The 18,914-nt window shown below is 43.6% G+C and overlaps 1 protein-coding gene and 1 pseudogene across 4 annotated transcripts; both read left to right on the forward strand.

Annotated features, from left to right (window-relative positions):
• LOC8059046 lies at positions 5,575 to 9,003 on the forward strand (annotated as a pseudogene).
• On the forward strand, positions 12,716 to 17,688 carry LOC8078344 (probable protein phosphatase 2C 13). Of its 4 annotated transcripts, none has more exons than XM_002451841.2 (8): positions 12,727 to 13,243; positions 15,277 to 15,404; positions 15,485 to 15,583; positions 15,680 to 15,838; positions 16,128 to 16,214; positions 16,469 to 16,560; positions 16,941 to 17,015; positions 17,223 to 17,688. In XM_002451841.2, the coding sequence occupies exons 1-8, from the start codon at positions 12,915 to 12,917 to the stop codon at positions 17,358 to 17,360; spliced, it is 1,107 nt and encodes a 368-aa protein (XP_002451886.1). In that variant the 5' UTR covers positions 12,727 to 12,914; the 3' UTR covers positions 17,361 to 17,688. The 4 variants fall into 4 exon arrangements, with proteins under 4 accessions (XP_021315941.1, XP_021315942.1, XP_002451886.1 ...); XM_021460268.1 differs by having other exon boundaries at positions 13,104 to 13,243; positions 15,282 to 15,404; XM_021460266.1 differs by lacking the exons at positions 16,941 to 17,015; positions 17,223 to 17,688 and adding an exon at positions 16,777 to 16,864 and having other exon boundaries at positions 12,716 to 13,243.

Consider the following 18,914-nt stretch of genomic DNA (forward strand, 5'->3'; position numbering starts at 1 on the left):
TCTTCCTTGAGTAACTTGTTCTCATATGCAAGCTTCTTGTCTTGATCAAGTGACTCAATCACAATGGTCTTGTGCTTGGCTTGCTCTTGCAACTCTTTCTTGAGCATGACAATTTCATCCTTGAGCTTGATAGTGTCCTCATAGCTCTCGTCCACTACCACTTTCTTGCACTTGCAATCAACACATTTGCTTGTGCTCTCCACAAGTAAGTCATCACAAGATGTAGCTACATCAAGCTTAGCAACTTGGTTAGTAGCAACATGTGTTTCATCAATTGCAAGTTCATAAGCAATCTCAAGGTTGTCATAGTTTGCTTTTAGAGTTGTTAGCTCTTCTTTCATTGCTCTATATCTAGTGATAAGCTCATCAAGAACACTCTCAAGTTTATCATATTTTTCTTTGAGCTCTTTTAAAGAGAGTTTGAGCTCCTTGAGCTTAGTGGTCATGATCTCATTTTGGTCTCTAAGCTCATCACTAGACTTAAGCTTTGCTAGAAGTGTTTCATTTTCAAGTTCAAGCTTTTCATTTTCACTTCTAGATTTTCTTATGACTTTAGTGTACTTGTTGAGCAATTTTACAAGTTCATCATAAGAAGGTGATTCGTATTCACTATCACTTTCACTACTCTCATCCTCACTTTGTACCTTCTGGTCACCCTTAGCCATGAGGCATAGGTGTGTAGAGGATGTAGATGGTGGTGAAGATGATGGTGATGGAGCATCAATGGCAATGGCGGCAACCTTCTCATCATCACTCTCATTGCCGGAAGAGTCACCACTTGAGCTCTCAATGTCGGTGAGCCAATCACCAACAATGTAAGCCTTGCCATTCTTCTTCTTGTAGTGCTCCTTCTTCTTGCCACCTTTCTTCTTGTATTGCTTCTTGTCATTCTTCTCATCATCACTTGAATCATCTTGCTCTTTGTTCTTCTTCTTGTATTTGTCCTTCTTGGGCTTTGGACATTGATGAGCAAGATGGCCAAGCTCACCACAATTGTAGCAATCCATCTTGGAGATGGGCTTTCTCTTGCTACTTGTGAAGAACTTCTTCTTTTTGGAGTCAAAGTTGACTCCATTCTTGTTGAGCTTCTTCAACATCTTTGTGGTTCTTCTCACCATGAGGGCAATAGATGCATCATCATCACTTGAAGTTGATGACTCAACTTCAATCTTCTTGGCCTTGCTCTTGTGAGAAGCTTTGAGGGTCAAGTCCTTCTTCTCCTTCTTGGCCGATGAGGAGCCATCTTGAGGGTTCATGTGCATGTACATCTCATGAGCATTTATCTTCCCCAATATGGCGGTTGGTGTAGCGGTGGAGAGGTCGCCTTGATGAAGCACTGTTACTATGTGCTCATATTTCTCAATGGGGAGCACACATAGTATCTTCCTTGCGACATCCGCCGCACTCATTTGAGTGAGCCCAAGTCCATTAAGCTCCTCTACAATAACATTCAAGCGAGAATACATTTCATTAGCATTTTCTTTTGGAAGCATCTCAAATGTATTAAGCTTGTTCATCACTAAGTGATAGCGTTCCTCGCGTTCACTCTTTGATCCCTCATGGAGCGCACAAAGTTCCTTCCAAAGAGCATTGGCGGTTTTGTGGCTCCGAACGCGGTTGAACACCTCTTTGCAAAGGCCTCTAAAGATGTGGTTTTTGGCCTTCGCATTCCACTTCTCGTTTTCTTACTCTTGTGGAGTAAGAGCGGTATCTTTTTCCGGAGGGGTAAACCCTTCGGTCGCGGCTTTTAGGCACTTTACATCACATGCCTCAAGGTATGACTCCATCCGTATTTTCCAATACGGGAAGTCATCCCCATCGAACATGGGTGGCGGTCCATCCCCGTTAGACATCTTTCTCTAGGCGGTGAAGCCTAAATAATGAGCACTAGGCTTTGATACCAATTGAAAGGATCAAGATGTCCAAGAGGGGGGTGAATTGGGCTTCTCTAAAAATTTAAGCAACCTATAAGCTCCAATTCAACCCCTTGTGCCTAGTGTGATCTAGAGAGCTACCGGATAAAAGTTTTGCAACCTAGTTCCAATCCTATTCTAGCAAGGCAATTCTAAGAATGTAAAAGCACAAAGTAAATGCTAGAATGTAAATGAGTAGTGGAAGAAAGTGCTCGGCGATGTTTTGTCGAGGTATCGGAGAGTCGCCACTCTCCACTAGTCCTTGTTGGAGCACCCACGCAAGGGTCTTGCTCCCCCTTGGTCCGCGCAAGGACCAAGTGCTCTCTACGGGCTGATTCTTCAACACTCCGTCGCGGTGAATCGCCCAAAACCACTCACAAGCTTGACACGAGCCATCCACAAGAACTCCGGGCGGTCTTCGTGCCTCCAATCACCACCGAACCATCTAGGTGATGGCGATCACCAAGAGTAACAAGCAAAGAACTCTCAATTGACCCAAACAAGGCTCTAGAGAGTGGTGGATGCACACTTGACTCTTGGAATTCACTAGAGAAGGATTCGCTCAAGAAAACACTCAAATCTCAATCTTCTCTAGGCTCTTGCTGCTCTCTTTCTCCACAACAAGTTTCTCAGATGTTCAAATGGGCAAGAGGGCTCTCATGGACGAGGTGGAGGAGTATAAATACTTCCCACAAAGTCCAAAGGTCAGCCAACCGTTTTCTAGTGAAACGGGGTCACCGGACGCTCTTTATGTTGCACCGGACTCTCTGCACCGAGCGTCCGGTGCCCCATAACAGCTAACTGTACCTGCGTCTGACAGGTCACCGGACGCTAACTCTCAGCGTCCGGTGGCACCGTCCGGTGCTCGGTGGAGTTTTACGCACCTAAGGTTAATTTTTCAGGCTTTGCTGTTATATTTAATTTTTTTTAATAATAATACAATGCACCTAATAGGTCTCAAGTTAATAATCCATCCAGTGCGGCATGGCGCAGTTCGTTATGCCTCCGTGCCAAGTAAGCTTGTATTTCAAGAGATATTTTACGGTGCTTGGAGGAACTATCGGTTCCTCTAATCCTCTCCATCTTAAAACAGGATAATAATTAATATATAAGTAAGGGTAGCCTAGTAATTGTAACTTAATTCCCTCCCGGGGCACCCATGCATCCGCCCAGTGCTCAGCTGCCAGCGTTGGTGATTGGCCCGCTTCGTGCTTCTATCCTACCCGATCCACCGCTGCAGCCCTCATCGATCGAATACTAAACACCGGCGGTCGCAATGTCACATGGGACTCCAAGTTTCTCCTTGAACAACAGGTCGAGCAGGTCGAGGTGTGGAGGCGGCGCCGGCATCTTGGGCGGGTCCATGATCACTACGTCGCGCACCCAGATGGGGGAGATGCGGGGCTTGGCGATGGTGCGGCCGCCGCGGGCGTAGTCCGCCACCGGAGGATTGATGATCTGCCTTGTGCATTTACCGCCGCGGCCTGCATGCAGATCGGGTGCGTTTGCGTCCGTGCATTAGCTCCTAGGTGGTGAGCGTTGCAGCTTGATATAGCCGGCGGGTGCCGCCGAGAATACGGTTTTTCCGATCCATGGCCAGCGAATATAAGGGCACTCACAATGCGTCCAAGACAATTAATTACATACTATTTATGGTATTTTGCTGATGTGGCAGCATATTTATTGAAGAAAGAGGTAGAAAAAATAAGACTCCAAGTCTTATTTAGACTCCAAGTCCACATTGTTCGAGGTAATAAATAACTTTAGACTCTATGATAGAGTCTGCATTGTAAGTGCCCTAACACAACTTAATGTCGTTGCTACACAGAAGTACCTTTTTACCCTCCACGATTTAATTAGAGCTGGTTCCGGGTCCATTAAGTCTTGGTTCTGGCCCACAACTTAAGTTCCTCTTAGTAGGTTCTTCCCGTTTCTTAACCATCCGATTTAGCCAAACGGATGGTTCTAATTATTTTCAAGCGCTGTAAAATCTCTCGTATTTCAATGGGTTGTATCTTAGAGCGTCCCCAATAAATACCAGCTATACGTGGACAAAGAAGAAATATTAAAAATTTGAACGCTAACCAGAATCTCGTCACATAGGCCTTGTTTAGTTTTAATATTTTTGCAAAATAGACACTATAACACTTTCATTTGTATTTGACAAATATTATCTAATCATGAACTAATTAGACTTAAACAATTCATCTTGCAAATTACAAGTAAACTGTACAATTAGTTATTATTTTTATTTTTATTTAATATTTTATAAATGTGTCGTAAGATTTGATGTGACAAGAATCCTGAATTTTTTTTATAATTTTTTTTAGGACTAAACAAGGCCATACTCGTATGAAACTTGTTGCTTCTGTCACTCTGCCCCATATATGTGAGCTATAAATTTATTTATGTTTTCAGTCCCACACGAACGCTTGCCGATTTCAAAGTGTTGTTGGGACGTCTTAAGAGCAAAGCTAATAATAGAGCTAAGTATTTGACTATTAGCCAAATTGTAAGAGCCGAGCTATAATAGTAGTATTTTATTTGTCTATAAGAAACTTTTTTATTGTTAAGCCTTGTTTACTTTCCATCCAAAAACTTTTCACTCCATCTCATCAAATGTTTGGGCACATGCATAGAGCATTAAAAATATATTAAAAAATAACTAACTGCACAATTTACATGTATTTTGCTAGATAAATCATTTGAACTTAGTTACTCTATAATTAAATACTATTTGCTATAGTTACATATGTGCAGTGGCAGAGCCAAAATTTTTGCTTAGGGTATGCCGAATAAAACAATTTTATATATAAATAGGTAAAAACCATTTAGGCCCTGGTTAGATCCCAAATCTTTATATTCCAAAACTTTTGGCTGTAAACCTTACATTCCAAATATGTGTTTAGATGCTTCCTATTTTTTTTTTCTCTGCAACACATAAGACAGATTTGCCCTCTTTAATGCTTGATTTGGTTCATTAGTTGGGGGTATACGACGTCCAACTTGGGCCCCTAAGCAAGTTTACATAGTTTTGGGTCTCTAGGGTCCCAAATTCTAAATCTTTACAACCCAAGTTTTACAGGCCCTGTTTAGATCCATCCTTCCAAAAAAGTGTTCATTTCTTCAAATGTTTTGATTTTTTAGCTGCATCTAAACAGGCCCTTAGCAATTCGATAGAATTTCATAAAAAATGTCCAACAATTTGGTACAAAGTTATTAAAGCCTTGTTTAGTTGTAAAAAAAAATTGCAAAATGGACACTATATTTTCGTTTGTATTTGATAAATATTGTCTAATCATAGACTAACTAAGCTCAAAAGATCCGTCTCACAAATTATATATAAATTGTATAATTAGTTATTTTTTATCTATATTTAATGCTCTATACATGCGTCTAAAGATTTGATGCGATAAAAAATCTTTTTTTTTTACTAAACAAGATCTTGTACGTAGTAAACACTGGCGGAAGCCGAGGGGACGAACGGCCGCCCCGCCGCCTCGTCCTCGAAACCAGAAAAAGATCAAAATGATGCGCCCCGTTGTATCCTAGGAAGTCGATCCGGCGCCACGCTTACTCCATCAGTCTCCAGCAAGAGCTCTGTATAGTGTATACTCATGCACAGTTGCACAGCCAAACATGGCCAAGAACCTCGCGCAGAATGGGTGAAGTGAAGGGCTCAACGCAGATCATGTGGGAGCGAAACACATCGAGGGGTGAGAGCTCCCCTGATCCGGGACACGATCTCGTCAGGCTCATCTTCTCCTGGTCCTTCCACGATATCATGAACCACAACCTCTTCGCAGACAAGGTTCCTTCTCCATCCTGCGAGATCCTACTAGCTCTTGTGCTGCTGCTAGCTAGCTAGCTACTCCTTGTTCATGGTCGCTTTGATTTTACTTGTGGACTTTTGCAGCACTGATTGCTGCTTTGAAACTAATCATCCAATGCTTCAGGTGAAGACGATCCCTGACAGGTTCTCCGGGCTGATGGACTACCTGGAGGCATTCAGGCTGCCGCTCCTGGAGGAGATGCGAGAGGAAATGAGCACCAACTTAGTGGACGCGCTCTCGTCCAGCCGTCACTTCCCCATCGACGCCGTACGAGCCCTTCCCGTCCGGAAGGACAAATCCGGCGACGCGCAAGCCTCCCCGTCCATGTACCGCCTCATCGTCGCCCGCGGCCGCGGCCGCCGTCATGGGGCTCGTGATTTCCCGTGCACCGGCGACGTCGTCCTTCTCTCGGACGCGACGTCGCCGTGCCGGCGGCCGGCTGACCTCACGCGCGACGGTCGCTCATGCTGCCTCGCGCACGTCAGGTATGCCAACGACAGTGCGCTGGCCTTGGAGATGGTGGCGGCGTCTGAGAGACTTGAGCAGCAAGCCTCGACGCGTTACGCGTTTGGTGTCAGTTTGATCAGTCTGATACCCTACGAGCGCATCTGGCGGTGCCTCGACTACGCCGCCGCGGTGCAGAGGAAACCTGCGCTTGTCAGGGTGGTCGCCGGAGACGTCGACGATGGGCATGACATGGTGAGTGCTCTGCAGTCTGCACTGATCTTGCATTTTTCTTTTACATACGTCTGTAATTCTGCTCTCATCTCATTCTCGCCACCTATTTCTATTTTATTTATCGGCCGTGTGTATTGTTGATCTCCGGCCAGAGCACGTCGTTCCTGAGCTCCACTCCAAGCCGAGAGGCTGCCGGCGTCGCCGCCGCCGCCGTGCTGGCGACGAGGCTATCCGCGTTCAGGCTCAGGCAAGACCAAGACCATCAGCGTGCTGCTACTGCTGATGAGCCAGCAGAGCGCAGCAGGCTGCCGCGTCCTGACGTGCGCGCCGACCAACACCGCCATCCGCCAGGTCGCGTCCCGCCTCCTCGAGCTGAGGAAACAGCAGCACCCCTCCGGCGCCAGCGACGACGGCGGAGGCTGCCTCGGCGATCTGCTTCTTTTCGGCAACAGGCAGCGCATGTCCATTGCCACTGGGAGCTCTCTGGATGACATCTTCCTCGACACTCGCCTGAACAGACTCAGGGCCTGCTTCTCGCCGGACACGGGCTGGAGGCAGTGCCTTCGTTCGGTGGAGGTATTTCTAAGTGGACGACCGAGATGGTGGCTCCATGAAGATCGGAGAAGAAACCAAGTGACGTTTACTGGCAGGTCACGTTTCCATCAGATCTTGCAGAGGCTGAGCAGCTGCTTCAGAACAATCATGCTTCACGTGCCCAGAGCCATCATTATGGAGAGCAACTACATCAACATTTTTGCGCTGATTGACATGCTCCAAGGGTTCAGCAGGTTGCTTGATTGGATGTGTTGTATGTGTTCTGGGAATGAGAGAGAAGCATGCAATGAAAAACTTGAGCGGTACAAGGTGGACATCCTATTCCTCACCAGAGCTCTTAACCGAGGTCTCAAGCTTCCACTAACACGCTCTGAGAAACAGATCATGGAATTCTGCTTTGAAAGCGCCTCCCTGGTTTTTTGCACGGTGTCAGGATCGGCGAAGATGCTAGGTCAGAGAATGGATTTGCTTCTCATCGACGAGGCAGCTCAGCTGAAGGAATGCGAGTCCCTGATCCCCTTGCAGCTCTATGGGCTCAAGCATGCTGTTCTTATTGGGGACGAGTGCCAACTACCAGCAACTGTCAAAAGCAAGGTACGTACATTTTTCATGAGAGGTGCCATATGGAGTTGCAGACTGCACATCTCTTTTTCTTTTTCTTTGAACTTGTGAATATGAACATATGAATTAATAACGCAATTGAGCTTAGCTATCGTATTTGTTTCAGGTTGCAGCGAGTGCATTGCTGGGCAGGAGCATGTTTGAGAGGTTAAGTTTGCAGGGGCACAAGAAGCACCTTCTGAATATCCAGTACAGAATGCATCCTTCCATAAGCATCTTCCCAAACACAAGTTTCTACAGCAGCAAAATCCTGGATGGCCCTAACGTCATGCAGGGCGGCCATGAACGTAGTTACCTTGAGGGTGCAATGTTTGGACCATACTCATTCATCAACATCGACGGAAGGGAAGAATCTGGTCGAAGCAAGCGAAATATGGCTGAAGTTGCGGTCATCAAGGAAATACTGCATAAACTGAAAGAAGGTTCTTCTCTCTTTTTTTTGTTCCATTTTAAAGTGTAGTTCCTTTTTCAAACTTTTTTCCCTTACAGAGGTCTAATTACATATCATGGTGTTCAATCATGGCAATTTTTTCGTCCAACGCATACTACACAGCTTTCAGTAATCAAGGACAAAGAGTTTCGGTGGGCGTCATCTGCCTGACGTGAAGGCTATGCGTCCGCTGGCTCTGCGCGTCAACTCCGTCGACGGGTTCCAGGGCAGCGAGGAGGACATCATCATCCTTTCGACCGTCAGGTCCAACAGCAAAGCATCCATCGGCTTCCTCTCCGAGCGCCGACGTGCAAACGTCGCCTTGACGGGGCAAGGTTCGTGCTGTTGTCGCCGGCCCTATCTCAGACCATGCATGAAACATATATACAACAAGCACAAAAGGGCAGCTCAGCTCAGTTAACTGAAGCCATTAGCCATTTTTTTCTTTTGAAGGAAAGAAGCCATTAGCCATGCATTCATCCATTCCTGTTGCAGGCACTGCCTCTGGATCCTGGGCAACGCAGCAACCTTGCACGGCAGCGGCTCCATCTGGGCGGAGCTGGTCCGGGACGCGGAGAAGCGCGGGTGCCTATTCAACTGGAACGACGGCACGAGCGCCGCCAGTTCGCCGGTGACTCCTCCTCCACTTGGCGCCGGAGTGGTGGGATACGAACAAGGAGGTGGTCATCAAGCTCATGCAGCAGATGCTGCTGGTTTCTGGACACTCCTGCGGTTGGACACGCTGCGTGGAGGCGCGAAAAGGATCACGACGATGGTGGTCGGCTGGGGCACTCGGCAGGCTGCACGGGTGGTGGCTTGCCTGGAGGAGGTGACTCGTGGTGAGCTGGGGCTGTGTGCCATAGGATGGCGCATTTTCTTTTGCTTTGCCCTGTTGCTTATCAGCAAAGAGGTGTTCAATTGGTGGTGCCCAGGGACAGGGAGCGCGCGGGTGATTGATTCAAGGAAAAATTAGCCTTGTTTTGTGTTTAATTTGCCCTGTTGATGACTTCAATTATGTCACAGACCAAGGTTTTGCATGAAAATTAGGATTCTTTTGTAAGCGTGCTCTTTTTTTTTTGTTTCATAACAATCTTCAGTTGTTGAACTTAGCTTGTATGGCATTTGGTTCATTTAGTTTAACTACTTGCACGGTGCCAAGATAGGTCTGCACCGCTTTATATATATATATAGCCACAAGTCGGGTACTCCAAAATTAACATGTATTTTGTTGACCGTTCTTAACTCAAATAATCTGAATGTCAAAACATAATAAATAACAATATTTCATAACGCATCGTAACAATATAGGTCTTAATTTAACAAGGTCAACCCAAAAAAAACTAACAAGTTCTAAAAACAATTTAAATAGTAATTCAAATATTCAATGTTGGAGAATAATCTCAAATGTCGTGATAAAATGTACCATTGTGAAGAGCTTGTCAAGGTAATTAAAATAGATATATTATTTATGTATTTTGCAGCTCAAATGAAAAATATATTAAATTTTGAAATCAATAAAAAACATCCAAAGTCAACAAATGGAGCACGGAGCCTCGCAGGCCTGCACGCATGCACACATCACGCTCACACACGCGCACACAGCAGGCGGCAGTATCAGACAGGCAGGGTCCAGCGCCAGTTGCACACGCGGGAGGCAGCACGCACATCACCAGACAAGATCCATAGACCGGGACGGTTCATACAGAACCTATCGGTTCACCGGTTCAAAAAAAAAGGTCGGTTCAACCGGTTTCTAGCGATTATATAAATGGTCTTTTAATTGAATCGGACCAGTAGACTCTCTGGTTCGGTCTTTTACTGGCCGGACCGCTGGCCCAGTCCGGTCCTAATAACTAGGGTTCAAACGGCGGCAAAAAGGTCATAATGCTAGGTCTACTAGTCGTGGCACCTTACTCCGATCGGGTGAACCATTTTTTTTTGCCCTTTTTAAAAAAGTTTTCACAAATACATCCCTAATGGTATCCTCTAAAAAAAGACCCCCCATCATGGCATCATAACAATTGACGTCGAGGTTACACATCTCAGCGTCAATTGGTCTAGTGACTAGACCGTGGGCTAGCGTCGACGTGAATGTAGACGTAGCGGTGATATGACAACCAGCTAGGCACCATAGATCTTGGCGTCAAGCTTGGACTCATACGTGGGCCCCTTTCTCTTCCCTTTCTCTCTTGCTTTCTCCTATCCTCTCTTTTCTCACCTATTCTCTCTCAACTCTCTCTCTCTCTCTCTCTCTCTCTCCCTTCACGACCCTGCCCGATAATGGCAGTAGGTTGTCACAACAACACTGCATGCAGGAGCAGGTGGCAACAGGGGCCTTCTATTATTTCTCTCGGTGAACAGGGCCAACTGTCATTCTACTTGTATGTATATTTTTTCTTCTTATAAATAAATTATACTTTTTTTCAATAACTAAAGTTAATTGAAATTGTTAGAGGATATATACAAACAACAATTAACACTTTGTTGCCCCTTAAAGAAGAACATAACACTACTTGCAATGACATGTATAGATCTATGTTGATCAGGTGAAGAGCCCAACCTTCAATGCTAACATGCCTTAGGGAATTGAAAGTGCTAAATTTAACAATCATTCTACTAGATAAAGTAGGGATATTTTTTGTTTTTTCATACGCTGAAGATGGCTCCGTAGAATCCATCTTCCGGCTCCTTTGGCCCCTGACTAACACCTATTTAGCCTGAAGTCCATCTTCTTCTTTTTTATGGCAACTTCACATGCCGCTAGCTAACTACTGGTGTCTCATTCATAGCTTACCTCCCTTGCCCTTCAAACGAATCTATTGGACTCAAACATTACGCTCTTGTTCAACCATCATTTGGCGCACTCTATGATGCATTGTTGATCCATCCTCACGTGATACTGACCTCGACTTGATGTTCTTGGGGCCATGTAGGCATGTTGATATCAACCCATTCATGGAAAGTGCAAGGCTATGTGAACATTATACAATACAATACAATATGGTTACGGAAAATAAGATACAGAAAGGTATAGATGTAATAAACATTGAAGTATGTGATCACGGTCCAAATATTCCAGCCACAGTGGCATTTTGGATGTTCATGCAAATCAAGGACTAAGGAGTCAAAGCCACAATGGCATTTTGGACGCTCGTGCCACTCAAAGACTGAAGGAGTCAAACTTTTTTGTCACCATTGTTTTTTAAAGCAGTGGTATATTTGTGGAAGAGATGAGTGGTGAAGTATTTGATGGGTATGTGGCAATGAGTTGGTGCCCTTTTATAGTGAGGTGTTGTGGTTCAATGGACCGACTGCATGCATAAAGAAGTATCTTTAATAGAGAAGGGGTTTGATCTTCCGTCCAATAGAGATAATATCAATTTGGTAGAGAGCGACACACCAATCCGCTTCAGATCACAAAGACCCAGACACTATAACCTTAGCACCAAATCTCCAACAACTGCGTCATAATCAGATTGACCTCACCGAGATGGCTAATCCCTGTCGCGAATCGAAGAACACAAATAAGAATAAAATAAAAAGACAACTCATATATATATATATATATATATATATATATATATATATATATATATATATGCTAAGGATCTCGAATGTGGGGTTTCACAAACCGATAATGATGACTATTCAAAGATAGATTGATCTAAACCAAAACCCTAACCCCAATGATTACTGGTTATATAGTTGAAGGGACGTCGGATGACCCATATCCGCATCACTAACAAATTCGCTGCAGTTAGAGCTTCCCTACCATGGTGAGAAAGTCCCAAGTCATCGCCCCCCATACCCTCTCAATCACCTTGACAACAAAGCTCCATAGATATCTATGGCCACCACTACCATGGATGAGCTCGAGCTCCTGACACACTATGCATGATCAGTTCAACACCTAGAATGGCTTTCCTAAACCACTATGAGACTATAGAAACAAACGACACTCAAATCGATATCCGGATGCACCTAAAATTATTTACACCTTGATTTTTGCGAGCTGGACATGTCTCGACGGCTAGTTCGTCGCTCCACCTCCACGACCGAACTATTCCGTCGCTTCACCTCCACGAACTATCCAAGAAAACACACAATATATATATTTTATGTGTTTTAGTGGACGGTCCATCCTTTTTTCTAGAGGACCCATCATTTTTTCCGGACGGTCCATCCAAACATAACAAACACCCTTTATATATTCATGATTTTATTAAAATTCATAAAATTCATTTTAACTCTAAAAAAATATGAAACAAATGTAGCAAGATTGGTAGTTGAAAAAAGAAGTTGTTGGAGACATTTTTTTCAATCTTGCTAAAAAATCAAGTTAGTCGTGAGTTTTGGAAACTCTTGGAAATGCTCAAGATAAGGAAAATAATAGATGTTTCTTTTCCATAAACATTGGTTCTAATTTTAAAAAGGTTGGATACAGGAACTTTTGGGGACGTAGCAGTAGTTCAATATTTATAATCTATGGGATGTTGCGCTATACCTAAATTTATTTTTAAAATTCGTTGTAAAGTGGATTGCCAGGTCCTAAAGCATTGCAAGCTTTTTGTAGCACATGCAATTTTTTTTCTCTGTTCGGCTAATCTAGGCATAGTTTTTTTTTTGTAATGAAAGAAAAGTATATCAGACAACGCACCAATTATTATCGTTATCGATAATAGTTCCTTGAAAGCCGGTGCCTTTTTGTAGCGGGGAGGAGGCAGGCGGTAGCGGAATCTGGCACCGGCCATCACGTCCCCTCCCGCCGCTTCCTCCTCCCTGCCCTCCCTTTCCCCAGATCCGAAGCCATTAAACCAGCGGATCTCGCCTCGGGGCGCGGCCGCGGCATCCGGGCAAGCGAGTGGTGGAGTCAGCAGCCATGAGATGGTATGCATCGGTAGCCTCCTGAGGGCGCTGGTGCTGCGTGCGGCGGCGTCTGCGGGCAGGCGCCGGGGGCCCAGGATCCTGTGCGGCCGCGCGGCGGATGTGCGCGTGACGCCCCGGCACGGACACGGACACGGCTGGCGCGGGTTCCGGGCGGTCACGGGAAGGATGATGCTGGACTCCTCTGACTCTGCCTCTGCCGCCGCCGCCGCCGCCGCCGCCGAGGCGGGGGCCGGGGCGGTGGCGGGGCAGGTGCAGCCGCAGCGCCGCACGGTGGGGGCCGTGCCCCAGGCGCACGACGGCGGCTACGCCAGCGGCGGATGGGAGAGGTAATGTATGTGCGTGTGGTTTGAGGCACTTGCATGTCGTGGTGCGGAATGGAGCATTTGAAACGGGTAGAATGCTGCATTTGTGTGCAGTTTTGCATTGTGTTTGCATTGCCTGCAGTGTAAGAGACTAATTGGCCTGAACAATGAAACGTGCAAATGCATCTTGTGCTTCTTGCTCCTACAGATCGTTAATCATTTGGCACCACATTTTTACTATTCCTTGCCACACATTAGAACTAAAACGATATTATTCTAAGATGTTACTATTCCTTGCCACATATTAGAACTAAAATGATATTATTCTAAGATGTGATACGGTTGGTTCCATGCCTGTTTAGATAGATCATTCTTATTAATAACAAACATAAATGTAGAGTCCTTTTATTTATTATTATTATAGTATTTTACTGCTATGAATAATGCTGCCCTTTGACCTTCCAGTAAAACAAGGTCATAGAAAAGGTCTTATAAAAGACATGTGATGCCCTTTTACTGGATAGGCAGATTAAGTAATCTATATGACCTTTGCATCAAGGACATGTGATAATTTCTCTCTATGTTAATTATTGTGAGTGGTTACTTGTACCGCATCAAGGTCATATAGATTAAACTTAAATATAAGATTTTGGCGACACCAAATATGAACCAGTTGATGTGTTTCAGTTTTTCAATTCTAAATTTATCGAGTTTAAGAGTTTTAGTGCTAAAACTTTGTCACATTTATATGAAAGTTGCTCCTTGTGAGCGACCTCAATGCAAGTACTTGTATTGGTCTCGTGACGACAATTTGAATCAAGTATGAGGGATAGTTCAACTTCTAAAGAATGACTCGAGGTAGGCTTTTGCAGTTCTATATCTTGCACATAGAGGTCGGCAGATAGCAATATGGTTTGCAAATTTGCACTCTGATGACTCAGATAGTCAGATTAAGCAATCAGAATTATCATATGTCTTTTCAAGCAAATGGTAGTGTTCATCTGTTTGCATGGGTGTTGGGTGGGGTGTTGTGTGCTTGAGTGAGATTGAACCGGCTACAGTTGTCCAAAATCAAGTTATCAAAGTCCTTCGACCTCAGTCCCATTTCCGTGTTGTATAGAAAAATCAAAAGTTGTGAAGAATGCTGGATGGCATATTCGATTGGCCAAGTACTTGCTATGAAAGTATATGCAAAGCTTAAAAAGAAGAATATGTATTGAGTCCATTCTGTAATGGTTGTTATAGGTAGAATAGAACTCATTCTTATTTGAAACATAGTGATACTAGAGCACCAAATATAACAATAACTGTTTGCTTTGTGATCTTATGAGGCTTCAATTCTCTACAGCATATAGCCAATGTTTACAAATTGTATAGTTGACCCTAGTTGTCATGGGACTGGCCAGGCGACCAGACCAACTAGTCGAGCCTAGTCAGTCCTAGTCGTCCTATATATTCCAGGAGCTCATCTTCCTGGAGCAGCTTCACGAAGAGGGGCAGCAGCTTGAACTGGCTGGCGCAGGGGGGCAGCACTGGTGCTGGCGGAATGAGGGATGGACTTGTCGGCGGCTTGACCTATTCAGTAGAGGGCGAATCATGTGCGGGAGAGAAGGAGGCGCACACGGCCTATGAAGAGAGGAATCACGCAGTTGGAGGAGTTGTGGCAGTGTGGGAGAAGAGGATTTCCAGTGCCTCCGTTCTCTGCCTTTTGGTGGAGTCTTGGGCACATATATGCTAGCCCTAACAGGCTAAATTTGCAGCCCAATAGCCAAATCTAAGCCCAGTTGATCTGGCCAATAAAGAACAGCTTGAGTCGGATGACTAACCATGATTAGGCAATGACTATGTTCCTAGTTGAGCTAGTCGCCTCGGTGTCCCCGGTCAACCTGAGGGATATCACGATTAATCGAACAACCCGTAAACATTTTTTATAGCTCTGAACATTGAAATTATGTATTGCTGTACAAGAACACCTTTGTTTATCCTTTTCTGCTGTAGACGCATTCTGAGAGTGTTTGGCATGATGCCCTGCTTAACAAATGCTAAAATTGTGACAGAGAAGATGGTAAACTGAGTTGTGGATACTCAAGTTTTAGAGGGAAGAGAGCTACAATGGAGGATTTCTATGATGTAAAACTAACTGAAATTGATGGACAAGCTGTTAGCCTGTTTGGTGTTTTCGACGGTATGGACTCTTATCTTGGCCTTTGTTTGTGTGTTTATTTTTGCCTACCATGTTTTTCTTTTCAAAATCTTGATGGTTAGGTCATGGAGGATCACGTGCTGCTGAGTATTTGAGGGAGCACTTGTTTGAGAACCTTCTCAAGCACCCTGATTTCTTGACAGATACAAAGCTTGCTATAAGTAATTTTTCTCTTCAACTTTACTGTAGACTTGCCATTCTTGTTAGTGCCACAACATGTTTATCTGTTAAACTTGAAATTTATTTTACAAAACCAGGCGAAACATATCAGAAAACAGATACAGATTTCTTGGAATCGGAAGCAAGCGCTTTCAGGGATGATGGTTCAACGGCTTCAACTGCAGTTTTGGTGGGTGACCATCTGTATGTTGCAAATGTTGGTGATTCTCGTGCTGTTATTTCAAAAGCTGGCAAAGGTATTGCATACTGGAAGTAGGTATTTTAAGTAGCGTATTTGTATTTCATTTTCATGTCACATTTATCAGTTGATGTATGGTCTGGTCTATTGAATCTAAATCATGAAGCAAAATCTTGGCATCGCTCTGTTCCTCATATCAATAAAATATCTGGTTAACCTTTGTTATAGTTAATACAGAGCCATCTGTGACAGTTGGTTCATAGGGTTTCTCACTGAATTTATGTCACTTTGATTCTGTGCCTCCCTGTGACAAATGCTTGACAGTTCATCTGTTTGTTTTTTTCTAGCTATGGCACTTTCAGAGGATCACAAACCTAACAGGATTGATGAGCGAAAGAGAATTGAAAATGCTGGTGGTATTGTTATTTGGGCGGGTAAGCATGTGCTCTTCGTTCTTTCATACATTGGGCTAATTTGCTTGCATTAGATGAAGTTCACAAGGCAGATTGCAAAAGGCTTCTGCTATTCATCTATAGCCATCTGTCTTCCTGGGAGCTTGAACATGTTAGGTTTCCATACACATTCGAGTATTGCTTGGTATCGTAGTGGAGTAGCCTTATTTTTCAAGTCATCTTTTTTTTTTCTTTGAATATAAACATATCACCTCCTTGATGTGGCATTTTCCCAGGTACTTGGAGGGTAGGTGGTGTATTGGCAATGTCCCGTGCATTTGGCAATCGTTTACTGAAGCCATACGTGGTGGCAGAACCTGAAATTCAGGTGAGAAATTGTAATTGATTATGCAAAAATTCCAAGTATCTTTTGTTGTCAAGAACTTAATTTAGGGGAAGGCAGTTTTCTACCAGTTTTGTTACCTTAGAATTGCCACAAAAAAAAGCAAAAATATATGTTATTCATTATGTGTACAACTAAACCATAGTCCTGAATGCCATTTAACAGTTTATTTATTGACTGCCATTGATATGCAATTGGAAGCAAGAGAAGCTGTACCGTTAATATGCGATTGTTACTATTGCTGGTCCATCAGTTGATAGCTGCTGCAACCATGTAAATTTATTTATTGGTTGATCTGTTGAACTTCGTTCACAGACTTAGGACTTTGGTAATTAATGAAGTTCTTATTTTCTAATAAACTGCAGGAAGAACAGGTCAATGGTGAGCTGGAATGCCTGGTTCTTGCTAGTGACGGGCTTTGGGATGTTGTCGAAAATGAGGTAATAACTCTTCCACAATTCAGTCATTCTCAAAGCAGGCAGTTGCTTTTTACTTAAATTTGTATAATTGTATGAAAGCATCACCTCACTGCTTTTACTGTTATCTTTGGGGTTATTCTTATTGCTCACAAAATGGGCAGCTATGCTCATATTGGTGTCTTCACTTAATTAATAACAATGTTGTTGATGCTTTTATGAAAAAAATAGGAAGCTGTTTCTCTTGGGAAATCAGAGGACGCGCCAGAGTCTGCAGCTCGGAAATTGACAGAGATTGCTTATTCTCGTGGCAGCGCTGACAATATCACATGTATCGTGGTCCAATTTCACCATGACAAAACCGGATGAGCCGTATGGTGGCCAATTTCAGTTGTACCCTGCTTCAGGCTATTATTATCCTGCAAGCCGGGTGGTGTGGTTCTCCCAGATTTACCCTGCTTCAGGCTATTATTATCCTGCAAGCCGGGTGGTGGGGTTTCTCTCAGATTTATCGCTCATGTAGCAACTTCCAAGAACTCGTCCCATTGATTCTTTTGTTGTCTTGTAGGAAACATTTGTTCCAACAGGTCTAATAGACATTTTCAATCTGATAATTTCTAATAAACGTGTGTTTACTATTACTGTTTAGTGGAAATTGGTTATCCTTTTGCCTTGATAATAGAAAATTATTGGGTAAGACTGTTTAGTGGAAATTGGTTATCCTTTTGCCTTTGATAATAGAAAGTTATTGGGTAAGAAAATTTGTAACCAGGGATCGAGTAATCGAGGTTGGGATCTGATGAATAGCCCGAATATGACACGAGCTCTAAGATGGTGCAGTATATGATGATTGGAGAGCTTGTCACGCCTATAAGTAAACTTTTGGTCTGCATAAAATTTAAGTCTCTGTTAGAGCAGGTACAATAATAGGTTTATAGCTAAGCTAATGTTGATGTGGAGAGAAGACAAGATAGAGATGATAGTTTGGCTCTCATGCAAGTACCAAGTTTGGCATGGATGCATAGGTAATGGTGGGTTCAAAAGAAACAACTTACTGTATAACTTTTACTGTATAACTTGGCTCTAATCATTTGGCTTATAGGCAAATATTTTAGCTCCATTATTGACCTTGCCCTTAATGCTAATACCGGGATTATGCCCCAAAATTCTAAAAAAAGGCACAAACTAAGGGCAAATATATTGGTGTTGTCCCATAGGTGGTCTTATATAGTGCCATATGTTGTGAAACGATGTCTATTCTCAATAGACATTCATTCACTGATGATCGATGAGATCAATAGACATTCATTCACTGATGATCGATGATCTCATCGGTTCCATATGGATTCGTACGACGCCTGTACGAGTAGTTAGGACTAGTGTTAGAGATTAGCAGTTAACAATTGAAGACACCCTCTTCACTTGTATATATTCTATGAGATCAATGGAAGACAATAGATGATCCTAAATCACTGTTCATTTTGCATTTATTTTTAACATGTTATCAGCACTGCTCATGAACAGAGGCACATGCCTCTGAACCCCCATCGTTTCTACGAGGGTCGATTTCATGGAGGAGGAATTATGCCTAGTGGACAACGGTACCACTAATTCTATTCTTAGGGAAACAAAAAATTTTCAAACTCTTACTAAAAGACAAGGAAATGTTTTGACAATCGCTGGGCGCGATGCTACAATAATTGGTTTAAGTCGTGCCATTATTGTACTCCCTATGGGTACCCAAATTACAATTGAGAATGCATTATTGTATCCCGATTCAAAGCGTACTTTATTAAATTATTGAGATATCCGTCAAAATGGTTTCCATATAGAAACCCTTGATGACAATAATGAGGAAATTCTCCTTGTTACTAAAAACAACGGATATGACAAACAAATTGTTGAGAAAATTCCCTCTTTTCC

This window comes from Sorghum bicolor, chromosome 4 (assembly GCF_000003195.3).
Source record: "Sorghum bicolor cultivar BTx623 chromosome 4, Sorghum_bicolor_NCBIv3, whole genome shotgun sequence".
Lineage (NCBI taxonomy): Eukaryota > Viridiplantae > Streptophyta > Magnoliopsida > Poales > Poaceae > Sorghum > Sorghum bicolor.

What these genes read in the sequence shown, in the direction of transcription:
- LOC8078344 (XM_002451841.2), top strand. Translation starts at nt 12,915, where the DNA reads ATGGTATGCATCGGTAGCCTCCTGAGGGCGCTGGTGCTGCGTGCGGCG. An exon ending in CCTGTTTGGTGTTTTCGACG is followed by an intron (nt 15,405 to 15,484) that starts GTATGGACTCTT and finishes CTTGATGGTTAG; the next exon opens with GTCATGGAGGATCACGTGCT. An exon ending in TGGCAGAACCTGAAATTCAG is followed by an intron (nt 16,561 to 16,940) that starts GTGAGAAATTGT and finishes AATAAACTGCAG; the next exon opens with GAAGAACAGGTCAATGGTGA.